This window comes from Saccopteryx bilineata, chromosome 5, assembly GCF_036850765.1.
Source record: "Saccopteryx bilineata isolate mSacBil1 chromosome 5, mSacBil1_pri_phased_curated, whole genome shotgun sequence".
NCBI lineage: Eukaryota > Metazoa > Chordata > Mammalia > Chiroptera > Emballonuridae > Saccopteryx > Saccopteryx bilineata.
This window is the reverse complement of record NC_089494.1, coordinates 11121297-11134003: the sequence shown is the minus strand read 5'-3', so window position 1 is coordinate 11134003 and position 12707 is coordinate 11121297. Positions and strand designations below refer to the sequence as shown.

At 53.9% G+C, this 12707-nt stretch overlaps 1 protein-coding gene across 1 annotated transcript in view; it reads right to left on the bottom strand.

Annotated features, from left to right (window-relative positions):
- The window catches only part of IRS1 (insulin receptor substrate 1), a 55099-nt gene extending 43756 nt beyond the window's left edge, over nucleotides 1-11343 (bottom strand). The window contains exon 1 of the mRNA XM_066233675.1: nucleotides 7482-11343. Within this exon, the coding sequence (XP_066089772.1) occupies nucleotides 7503-11195 (3693 nt within the window). The 5' untranslated portion in view covers nucleotides 11196-11343 and the 3' untranslated portion in view covers nucleotides 7482-7502. The remainder of the gene's footprint in view (nucleotides 1-7481) is intronic.
- Nucleotides 11344-12707: the final 1364 nt, after the last annotated feature.

Genomic DNA, 12707 nt, shown 5'->3' with positions numbered 1-12707 from the left:
GTTTCCCTCTCCCAGTAACTGCTACATTTTTATAACTTTTAAAAAATTTCCCTGTCTTACTTAGATCATAACCTTCTTAAAAAGAAAAATCGTGACTTTCTCTACAAAGTATAGTCTGTTTGCCACCCGACATGTACTTGAAGACAAAAATAAAGAATGCTTCCTTGATCATTTCAATAAACATAGCTATCAGCTTCTCAAGATGAAGTGATACTGTCCAGCAACATGACCTAAATATGTCAAGGAGGCCAGAGAACTCACATCAAAGTATATTTTAATCAACAGAAAAAAGAGGGGGGAAAGTTTATCAGTCTTTTTCCCTTATACCAGCTGGGGTTTCTCTGGTATCTTCTTCAGAGCAACCAATTAGCACCCACTCTCTGCAGGTTTGGTTCTAACAGGAGGGCCAGGGCGAGGGTCAGGCCCAGGGTAGCCGGGATGGTAGAAAGTGTGACTAAGAATGCAGTTCAGTATACCCGGTAAAACAGTCTAGGTAGGAGCAATAAAACCACCAAATGTCCTCTCTGCCTGAAGACAGAGATGATGGAAATGACAGGTGGACCCGCACATTCAATTCTGCAGCCATCATGGTTGAAAATGTAGACAGGGATTTGAAAAGCAAGCCAGCCTTTTCAACACAAACACATCATTTTAAAAAGCTCTATCATTCAAAGATCACTGACTCACTAAAGAAGCACAAATAACATTTATCCAACCAAATTTATTTTAACAGATTATAGCAGAGCCTGCAGCAAGAATATTATTAAAATGGAAAATATTCCTCTGCCCACAGCTAACAATACATTATACTTACCTAATCCATCTTCCCCCTTTTTCTGTGAATCAAAAATAGGAGAGATTCATTTCCACAATGTAAGAAGAATTAGAAGTAAATAGATATTTTAGAAAGCTTTACAATCACTTTCTTGTAACTACTTCATATTAGTTTGAAATCGGTATGAAATTAATATGCTATTATACTACACTAATATTAAAATGTAATTCTGTTCACATTCAGTGTGATTACAACTTCTAAACGTGTTTCAATAACATTTTTAAAAGAGCATTTAAAGTTTGCCACATAGCTGTGGACATATAAGATAATGAAATTAATCAATTACACAATTGTAAAGGTGGCAGAGGGCATATCTTTATACTAAACACAAAAAGCATCAGTATAAAAAAAGTTACAGAATCTTCAGTGTGAAACTGATTTCAGACTGAATTCACAAGAAGCTATTTTCCTTGAATACGATTTCCAGTAACTCTGTAACATGAGGAAATAATTGAGGAAATGGCTTCCTTTAAAACAAAGCAAAACAAAACCTTAACATTGTGTTCTATTTTACTAAAATTATCAACCTACCAACAAAATAAAAGAACCATTTATATGTTATACAAAGAAGATACATATATCTGATTATAGAAGGAGGATTGGAAAACTTAAGTCAGTGAAGTTCTGAATGAGTCAATAGACTATTCTAATGATTTATGAAATCCACATGGAGATGCCCAAAGGGCTAGAACTTTTGAATACACTGGGATTCTACAGCCTAGATAACTGAGTCAGGAAAGCAGTGTACTGCTCAACTAATCAAAAATCCTAACGCACAAAAATGTGGGATGACAATCATTTCTCTGGCAGGAGAAATACTGAGCTTTTTTCACACACGTAACACAGAAAACAAAAACTAAACAAAAAATTAAGGATGATTTCCTACAGACCCCACATGGCCTCTCAAATTCCCTTTCCACACACACTACTCACCACGTGTGTCCCTCACCAAAATATTCTGAAGGTAACAAATAAGAAACATTATCCATAAAGAGACCACCAGTTCAAGAAGGGGTGATTTCAACAGCACAAGCAGAATAATGTCATCAAAATGGATTGGTTAAAGCTCAGCTTGTACTGTGGGGGTGGGGAGAGATGCTTCCAACAGTTGACCTCAGGATGCAGGACTAGCAGGTGACCGGCATTCCCACACAGACTTGAGTTTAAAAAGGAAAGGGGAGGTCTAATCCAGACTAAGGAAACACTTCCAGCGGGTGCAGTCAGGAGGGTTTTGTCCTGAGGTCAGTTAAAACCTGCAAATGCCCTCTCCAAACAAGAAAGGTTAAAATAAGTCCTTAACCAAACGGTAAAGAGTGTCTGATCCTAAAGCTAGGACAGAAAACAACAACATTCTAATGCGTGCCATTGTGACCCCATCAGCAGCTTCCTCAGAAAGAATCCTCATTATAACTGACCCACTAAAGGACCTCAGTCATTTTCTCCAAAAGATTCCTATGTTTAGAGCTGCAAAGGAGGTTAGAATAATTTAGAACCAAATTCTCAAGTTACCTATGAGGAAATAGGTCCAGAGAACTTCAGTGACTTGCCCAAGGTCACTCAGCTAGTGAAGGGCACTGGCTGTTACAAGGCAAGAGCTCTGGCTCCAAGGAGCTGCTTTTTCCATTGCATCAGTCAAGATAGCATAAAGCTATTTAACAGGAATTTTGATAAACCAAAACAAAGGGGGGGGGTGAGAGGGGGACATGCAGTTTTGAATTCCAAGTCCCTTATTGTATGGCGGCACTGAAGACAGTATTTACTTGGAGGCAATCATTGGAATTTTTATGTTTGTTTCTTTTTTTAAATATAAAGCCATCTATACAATAGCAGAAATTAAGAAGATAGGTGTTCAAAGTTTTCTGAAACAACAGACAAACTCTTTTCCACAACCCAGGCAGTCCTTCTTGCTCACATTTTTATCAGATGTGTTTGCGGGCACCAAAGGAAGCATGCTGTCTGAGGTGAAGACTTGGGGGTGCCAGCTGGTGACAGATGCTTACTTCGGACGGATAAGGTGAGGAGCAGGAGGAAAAAAACCTCCGCAGTAGCTCTCTTTCTTAATTGTCCTTTATTTAGAAAGGCCACATCTCAACAAAGTTCCCATCCCCAGACAGTAACACATCTCACATAGTTTGGTCATTTGAGGGAGCACAACCCTAAACCTTAGCAGGTTTTCTTTTTTTTTTTTTTTTTTTTCATTTTTCTGAAGCTGGAAACAGGGAGAGACAGTCAGACAGACTCCCGCCTGCGCCCGACTGGGATCCACCCGGCACGCCCACCAGGGGCGGTGCTCTGCCCCCCAGGGGGCGATGCTCTGCCCATCCTGGGCTTCGCCATATTGCGACCAGAGCCACTCTAGCGCCTGAGGCAGAGGCCACAGAGCCATGCCCAGCGCCCGGGCCATCTCTGCTCCAATGGAACCTTGGCTGCGGGAGGGGAAGAGAGAGACAGAGAGGAAAGCGCGGCAGAGGAGTGGAGAAGCAAATGGGCGCTTCTCCTGTGTGCCCTGGCCGGGAATCGAACCGGGGTCCTCCGCACGCTAGGCCGACGCTCTACCGCTGAGCCAACCGGCCAGGGCCTTAGCAGGTTTTCAATTGGTTCGCCCAATCTGCTATGATGAGTTTTCATGTGTCAGTGGTCAAAAAACAACAACAAACAACTCTGTTTTTGAGAGCTTGGGCCATATTTCCCCTAACCTCACAGAGGAACCCAACTGGAGCCCCAGTAACGAATCCCTAGGTTCTCAAGATTGGCAGGTTCTGTGGGGCGTTTTTATTTCACTCTGCGCTCCCTTGGGCCTAGAAGGGTCCATTTTTGTCCCTGCATGGCCAACTGCAGGCACTCAATCTAGTGTCACCCTAATGCAATCTCCAGTCAAATGAATTTTTCCGATGATCCCTAACCCTTCCCCGTTTTTATTTTCTCCCTCCTCCTCCCTCCCCCCAGTCAGGGCTGTAAATGTGGAACTCCAGAGCCAACTCAATCAACTCGGTGCTACAGCCCCCTCCTGCTCCCGGATTTTAAGACAGGAAGATGAAGGAACAAGGCCTCTTAGCAAATCGTAGTAACGAGAGGAGGGAAACAAAATGGGGGCACGTCACATGGTCTCAGCCCGGATTTTTCTCAATTAAAACTAAGAGGAAGTGTGTGTCTCCGGCCTCTGTCAGGCGGGCTGGTTGGGCTGTCTCATTCTTAGGATTCTGGTCTGGATGCACGAATGAGGCTGAGTGCAGAACATCCTCCCGGAGGGGGTGGGAGAGGCTCCTGTCTGGCTCAGTCCCGCCTGCCCTAAGGGAAGGAGTGGAGGGACAGGGGTGGGAAAGGCCGCCCTGGACGCCACTCTGGGACCCTGGCCACCCCTGGCCCCGCCCCACACCCTCCGCAGCTTGGCTACTCGCAATGATTGGTTCTGACGGGGGCCAATCAGCTCCCGTTGGCCCGCCCCTCAGAGCCAGTCTCTGCGGCCCCAGGGGCAGGAGCTTGCCCACCACCGCTGCGGGGGAAGGAGCCCCCCTTCCAGGGCCACCTCGGCGCCCCCAGGCCACCGGGGATGGGAGGGGTGGCAGACTTCAGAGGGCGGCCGCGGGGCCTCACAGCAGAATCCCCAGCCCCCGCAAAAGGGGGCTAGGAGGGAAGGGGGACCAAGTGCCAAATAAATAGGGAGGAATGCAGGAAGCGGAGGTGACCCGGGAAAAGGGAAAGTGCCAGAGCGAGAGGGTTTGTGCCAGACAAAAAAGGCCACACAGCGAGGGGAACTGGGGGGGGGCGGGGGGTAGGCGTGGAGGTGCAGATTCCTTGACCAGAAGAAAAAAAAAAAACCTAAAAAGGATGGCTTGGGTCTGTGTTTCCGCCAATGCCTGTTCTGTGCCCAGCTGCAGTTTCCAAACGAAAAAACAAATTTGAGGTAAACGCTGGCTAAAGGTGGCTGGGCTGCTGTGTCCTTTTTGCCCCTCCTCCTTGGGCTCTCAATTACTCTGCAGAGAGTAGGCCACAAGTACTATGAAATTCTGGAACGGAGCAAAATAAAGGGGGGGGGGTGCAACGCCAGGGACATGATATAGAGGTGGGAAACAAAGGGAACGGGAGAGGGGGTGTGCTGGAAAACAATCGAGCAGCTCAGAGCCAAGTTGGACGGCACACAGGCTGCCCAGAGAGGAGAAACAGAAAAGGTAGCTTGGACAGGAGGTGAAGCGAAGGGCACCTGAGCTGAATGCCTCCCAAATGTTCTCCTTTAATAGACAGCAAAAAACCAGTAGACAAGCGGAGATGTTTAAAACGAGGGGTTAGGAGGAAAGAGCACACTCCTCACTGCCCCCAGCACCTCATCCCGGCCATGTCCCTGAGCAGTGGGAATGAGAGGCACAGACAGTAAGGAACTGCTCAGGAAGTTAGAAAGGCAATGTTTTCACCAAGTAGCACATTTCTAGGAAAAAGTTGTTTGCCAAGGACAGGTTTGATTTCTTTTTGTTTCAGTACATAATGGACTATCAAATCACATCTTTAGCTCATCAGGGCAAAGGCAAGCAAGCCGAATTCAGGGTGTTCATGTGCCAAGCAGCCTTTGGTGCCTCATTTAAAACACACATCACCCCTCATCTCTCGCCATTTCCCTCTTACAAGTAAACATCGTAGAATTGTCTGGCCTAGTGCTGTTAAAGCATGGTCAGCTGCTGCTGCTCCAAGATTATTACTGAAACGACTGGGCCATAATAATATAGTTTCCCTAAGAAAGCTAAGAACAGACGATTATTTTGTTTGGGTTGGTTTGTTTTGTAACATATCTTCCATATCAGGATTTTAAGCCGTTTTCTAAAAGTGAAAAACTCTATTTGGTCAATTTCCTTCAAAGCAAATATTCTACTCTATAAAAAGAAATCTGTTTAAATTAAGAAAACAGGTGAAGAAAACTTTTTGTTTTTTAGCCTTTTTCATCTCTTAAATTTCAGTTCTGCCAGGGGTTTTTCCTTCAAATTCACATTACTTTATACATGAAAGCCTTTACATCACAAATGATTAAGTTGTTAGAGAGATCCACATTCCCCAAAACATTTCAATGATTTTTACACTGTTGATGCTGATAAACACATTAAATTTCTTCTAGTGAATCATGAAAATAAATGCTGAGTATTGATCAAATAACTGCTTTTTATAATATATCCTATCACCTAAAATCTTAGTTTGTTCATATACCTGATTCTTGTTCTAATAAAGAGAATGATATGGCTCAAATACTGGAAACTGTTACAATCAAGGAGGCTGTAACCACATAACAAACAAATGCCTATCAATAGCAACTCAATGCACAAATTAATTTCTTGAGAATGAACATGTATTAAGGAGAATAATGCTTCCAAAAGCTCATCTGTGCAGCATATATAAAAAGACCATCACAAGATAAACTGTTTGTCAGAATAAAGTGTTTCCAAATGGTGGAAACTTCTGCATTGCCAGCTCATCACATTATTTGCAAACTATACTCCTCTCTTCTTCCCACAATTATGACCACCAGAAAACAGGCTCAACAGAACGAAGGGCAAGCTAATTTCCTATTACAAGTGCTTTTAATTTCCAGTACAGCCTTAACCACAGAAGACCTAAAACCAACTTTCAACAAAATATCCTAAAAATGAAGAGTATAAGGTTTAGCCCTTAATGTTGAAAGCAAAACCATACCAAACCCTTCTGTTTTCCTGACTTTTAATATTCCTCCTTCCAACATAAAACTGTTAAGTGATTTTACAGAAGATGCACAGGAACCCCCAAATGATCTGGGTGATGTCTCTGTGCAGGCCTTTGCAAGAACAGGCGACTGTGAAGCAGACACACTGAGCTGAACTTCCTTAACTCTTAACTAGTAATGGGTCCCAGACACGTGCACTTTACTGCATACCCTGTAAAAAAGCAGTCACGCTGTAAGGTGCTGGGTCGATGTGGGAATGTTTCACAAATCCTGGTTCAGGAACAAAAAGAAAGCATCACCCATCATCTTTTTCTAAAGAACCATTGACAGACACGTATTTCTTTCTAACTATGGAAGCCTACACGATCCCTTACTCCTGAATCATTTTAGGAGCGCGTGAAAAAATGCTGATTTTTTTCCTACTGCTATTTATGTTGCCTTGGTATTGTGTAATCCCAGAACTAAAGTACACAGAGCAACTTACCAAGATCAGCCTAAAAGCACTGAGAAATGATTTTAAATGAAGAGTTTAATCCTGTTCTAACACATATTTTTGTAGAAAACATGTCCCTTCCAGGGAGTAACCTATATTATAGCCAAAAGTAAACTTTAATAAAGACACCAAGTTTCCTATATATCAAATGCACAAACCTCAGAACTAGTATTATAGAATATATGTTTTGATAAGAACTACAGTTGGGAACTGTAGTTCAAATGAAACAGCCTTCCTGTGTGGCCGTTCCTACAGGTTTCTGTGACTATCAGCCAGGTACCCCTGGGGGGGTGAGCATCTTGTGTGCCCTGACCCCTGACACACACACACACCCCCACCACCCACCCCCGGCATTCCAGGAGTGCACTCCCTGAGGAAGAAGCAGGAAAGAGATGAAAGGGGCAGAGGCAGAGAGGAAGACAATTCAGGTGAAAAACAATTTTGTCTTCTGACTTTGTCACCAGGAAACGCACCTGCTGTGATGTCCAGTTGAGCTACTGGCGGTCCTCTGGCTGCTTCTGGAAAGTGATGCTGGCATAGGTGCTTCCATCCTCGCTGGAGCGGCTGGCGGAGCTGCTCTCACTGCTGCCCAGAGGGGCCGAGGGGGGCGGAGGCTGCGCCTGAGGGGGGCGCTCCTGAGGCCGCTGTTTACTGTCCTTGACCAAATCCAGGTCTATGTAGTTGAGGCCATTCTCCAAACCACCTGCAGCCCCGCACACTGGAGCCAGCTCCTTGGGGGCTCCCCCGAGCTCCTCGGGCCTCAGCCACACGTTCTCAAAGGAAGCAGAGCTGTGACGTTTCACATCCTCGGCGCTGCTGCTGCCACCACTGCTGCCCCCTACAGCAGCACCCCCTGCACAGGGCACCGTGCTGCCAGCCCGGGTGGAGGAGAAGGTCTCGGAGCTATGCCGCCTCCGGCACCCCTGCGGGTCAGCACGAATCACTTTGGCACTCTGGTTGCCGTTGGGACTGAGGTTCACCCGGGTGAAGGCACTCACACCCCCAGGGCCCTGCGGGGCCCCCAGCAGGGACGAGCAGGCCACAGGCTCGCCTGCTTCTCGAGGCGCAGTGGGGGAAGAGGAGGCTGCTGAGGATGAGGAGGGAGCAGCAGCTGTGGCCCCGGGAAGGCTCGCCTCCTCCTTAATGCCTGTCCGAATGTCAGCGTAGCTGACGGGGGCGACCGGAGAGGTGTCCACGTAGCTCTGCCGGGGACAGCCCACCTGCATGGTCATGTAGTCACCGCGGGTGCTGGGCACTGCCCGGGTAGGCCTGCACGTGCCAGCAGTCCCCGGAGGTGCAGGGCCCGCTCTGCCGGGCTGGACCCCAGGGCTCTCCTGCCAGGGGGCCCTCCGACCGGGTCCCAGATCCATGTTCATGTACTCCTCAGTGCCAGTCTCCTCCTCCCTGGGCGCCGGCTGGAGCTGGGGTGGACACCTGACGGAAGGCGAGCTCCGGGATGCCACAGGGCCGGACAAGTAGCCTGGCTGATCCCTCCCAAACTCAATATTCACATATTCCCCTGGGCTCTTGGGCTCCGGAGGGAGCAGCAGAGCGGGCTGCGGCTGCTCTCGCACCCGCGGCAAGGTGCTGGCCTTGGGGTCCCCCAAGGACAGCCTGGTGGGCCGAGCCAGGCGGCTGTGGGTCTGCGCGGCTGTGTCCACCTTTCGGGGCGGGTGGGGCTGCAGCACCTGCTGGTGGAGATGGTGCGGGAGGCTGGCCTCGGGCCTCACCCCGCAGTAGCCCCCGCCCAGGCTGTCGCTGCTGGTGGAGGAAGAGGAATCTTCGGCTGCTGCGGCGTAAAGGCGAGCAGAGCCAGAGGCCAGGCGGGGGTGCTGGTGCCGGGCGGGCTCCTCCGGGTCCCCCGGGCGCTGGCTGTGCTTAAAGGACCTTGGCAATGAGTAGTAGGAGAGAACTGGCTTGTGCTGGGGGTCCTCGGGGCCGCAGTAGCAGTCAGAGGGGCTGCTGGTGTTGGAGTCCCCGACCGGCGACATATTCATGTAGTCACCGGTGCAGGACAGGAGCTTGCTCCCACTGCTCTCCACGGGTAGTTTGAGATGTGGCAGGGCATGATGAGAGTGGTGGCCCCCGACCCCATTTGTCCACTGCTTGCCATAACCAGCCCCAGAAGGGGCAGCACTGTTGCCACCGCCGGGCCCGGCCCCTGTGTCAGGGGAGCAGCTGCCACTTGGGGACATCATCATGTAGCCATTGGGGTCCACTCTCTGGGGATGGCGTCTGATGGGGTTGATGATCTGCTGTGGGGCGGACACACTCTTGGGGCTCATGGGCATGTAGTCCCCACTGCCTTTCCTGCCGCTGGGCACCGGGGCCACGCCTGGGGACATGGGCATGTAACCGTCATCGGAATGGAGGGTGGAAGTGTCTGGCCGGCTGTGGCCTCCACGACGCTCCAAGGGGTGCACTTCCAGACCCTCCTCTGGGTAGGACTGGGTGGGCACAAAGGCCGAGTGGCGGTAGCCGGGCGCTCGGCCTCCACTGCCCCCTCCTGGCGGGTAGGCGGGCATCATCTCTGTGTATTCCTCGATGGAAGCCACGGAGGACTGGGAGGGGGTCTTCTGGTGGGAGATGGTCGGGGATGTGCCAGCAGAGTGAGTCCGCTTCCGGAACCGACTGTCCAGATCCGCGGCGCTGGCTGCTTCGTCCGCAGCCAGGGCCGGGCTGGCGCCCAGGCCAAGGCCCGGCAGGTAGCGGTGACCGTTGCCACCCCGCGGCAGAATGTAGTGGCCGTTGGGGGCGGCGAGCGCGGAGGCCCCCTTGCCCGCCATGCAGATGTAGTTGCTGAGCTCCTCCTCGCCGCGGGCCGGCGGCGTGTGGCCCAGGGAGTCCGGGGTGACGCTGCGGAAGGAGCTGCGGAAGTCGCAGGGGCTGGAGCCGTACTCGTCGGAAGAGATGAACCCGCCGTCACTGGGAGAACCGGACACGGAAGCGCTCGATCTCCGCGGGAACAGGCAGTCCGAGGTGGAGCCGTGGCCGCTGGTGCTGCTCGAGGACAGGCTGACCGGGCTGGTGGCCGAGGGCGAGCAGCGCGACGACGGCATGGGAATGGAGCGGCTGTGGTTGAGCGGGGGGTGCAGCCTGGCGCTGCCCCGGTGCCGGTGCGCGTGCGTCCTGTTGGCGCTGGGGCTCACGGGGCTGCCGTCCACCGAGGCGGGGCGGGACATGGTGCCCTCGCCGTCGCTGGAGGCGCGGACCCGGAAGGAGCCCTGCTTCGCGCCCACCATGCTGGCCGGGGAGGTGGCGGTGATGCTCTCGGTGCGCGAGCGGCGCGTCAGCCCCACCTGGCTGGGCGGAGGGTTGTTGAGGTGGTGCCTGCGCAGGGGCACGCTGATGGGGTTGGAGCAGTTGGAGGAGGACTGGCTCTTGCTGCGCGGCCGGAACTCGTCGCTCATGGCCCGCATGGCCTCCAGGATCGTCTCGTGCATGTTCTGCGCCACCACCGAGTCATCCACCTGCATCCAGAACTCGCCGGGTCCGGTCACGGCGGAACGGCCCACTTCGATGAAGAAGAAGTTCTCGGAGTGGCCGCAGCGCCGGATGTTCATCAGCTGCAGCACCACCGCCGCCGCCTCCGAGTTGAGCTTCACGAAGCTGATGGTCTTGCTGGTCAGGCAGAGGCGGTAGATGCCAATCAGGTTCTTTGTCTGACCCAGGCCTTTGGGTTTCAGGATCACCTGCCAGACTTCTTTGAAGGCGGGTCCCGGGTGCCCATCCCCGTAGCTCAAGTCCTCCCCGGCTTCCCCGACGCCGGAGCTGCCGCTGCAGCTGCCCCCGCCGCCCCCCGCCCCGGAGGCCGCGGCCCCGTCGTAGTGGCCCTTGGCGCGGTTGTGCAGCTGCAGGAGGGCCTGGTACCAGCTGTCCTGCTCGGCCTCGCTGTCCGCTGCGATGGCGAAGTGCTCGTCCCGGGTGTAGAGGGCCACCAGGTGCTTGTTCTTGGAGTCCGCCCGCTTGTTGATGTTGAAGCAGCTCTCCAGGGGGATCGAGCGTTTGGGGGCGCTCGACTTGTGCCGCCACTTCTTCTCGTTCTCGTAGTACTCGAGGCGCGCCGGGCCCCCCGCCTCGCTGGCCGCCCGCAGCACGAAGAAGCGCTTGTGCATACTCTTGGGTTTGCGCAGGTAGCCCACCTTGCGCACGTCCGAGAAGCCGTCGGTCTCCAGCGGGCTCGCCATGCTGCCGCCGAGCGGAGGGAGGCGCCGAAAAACCACCGGGCGGGGGGCGGGGGCTCCTCGCCGCGGCCCCGCGCATGCAAACAGGGCTGGAGGCGTCCGGAACCCCGACTCCAAAATCCACACCGCCCTCCGCGCCGGGGAGGGGCGGCCGCAGCGCGACGCAGGGGCTGCGCCAAGGAGATAGCCCCGACCGACCGGAGTTCACGGGCGTTTCATGCCCAGAGGAGAGGCAGTGCGTCCGGTGGGAGTGCAGCCCGGATTCTCCCAGAGCCAAGTCTCTGGGAAGGAACGTAGATGCATTTCTCGCCGCCCCTGCTGGAATACCAGGCAGGCGGGCGGGCAGGCAGGCGGCTGCCGGGGTCCCCCAGGTTGCCCCTACAGGCGCGCGCGCCTTCCCTCCTGAGTTCCCCTCTGGAAGTAGCGATTCCCGAGGCAAATTAAATATCCTTGGGCAGGGGGAGGCGAGCTGCCAAGTCTCAACGTTGCACGGGGTTCTCCCTCCTCCTCCTCCTCCGTCTCCTCCTCCGCCTCCTCCCACCCCCCAACCGTCCCCGCCGCCACCAGCCACCCAAATACCAGCTCAATCGCAGAGACCGCGGCGCTGCGGCTGTTGCTGCTGCTGCTGCTGCCGCCCGCGGACGCGTCCTCTGCAGCCCTCATTCGGGCCCATGTCGGCAGGCGGAGAAAGTGGCTTTTCCACGCAAAACGCTACTAGGCAACCGGGGAAGCTGGGGACTGGCCGGAGGGACAGGCACATCCCTGCCCCTCGCTCCAGTCGGCAGGAGAGGAGGGGACGGGGACAGAGGCGGGAGGCGAGGGGGTAGGTTTGGGAAGGAGTCGGGGAAGACGCCTCTTCCCCGGGAGGCGCTGCCGCTGCAGTTACTTCTCCCCTCCTCCCTCCTCCTCCTCCTCCTCCTCCTTCTCCTCCTCCTCCTGCTCCTCCTCGGAGAGTTGCCCAGAGCCCCAACCAAAACAAGCGGCGGCGTCTGGCTCCGCGCGCCGGCCCCCTCCGACCGCGCCGCCGTCTCACTCAGAGGAGAAAAACACGTGACGGAGCCTCTGCGCTCCACAGCCCGGCTGCCGCCGCTGCCGCCGGCAGGCTCCCGCCCGGGTCTCTACATTCCCGGCCGAGCCCGCCCCGCGCCCGCCCCTCTCCGCCCCCCGGCCCTGCCGCAGCGGCGCCCGCGCCCGGCCTCCGTGCAGCGCTCGGCCAGCGCCCCTGCGCGGCCGCCCTCCTAGGCGCGCGGGTTTCCTCCTCGGTGCGCCACCCAGGGCGCCCCGGCCCGCAGGAATCCCCACCGCGGGCTCAGACGGGGGTGTTTGGGTGGCTACCCGAAAGCACGATGGAGTCTGGGAAAACGGCGGGGGGTGGCGGCGAGTTGGGAAAGACGCAGGAGTGAGGGTGGGGGGCGGCGGGGGTGCACTGCGGCTATGGAGCCCGGAGTGGGAGGCCCCGGGAAGGAGGGGGCGCGGGAGCTGGGCTGCATATTACCTAACAGGTAAGATCGACCC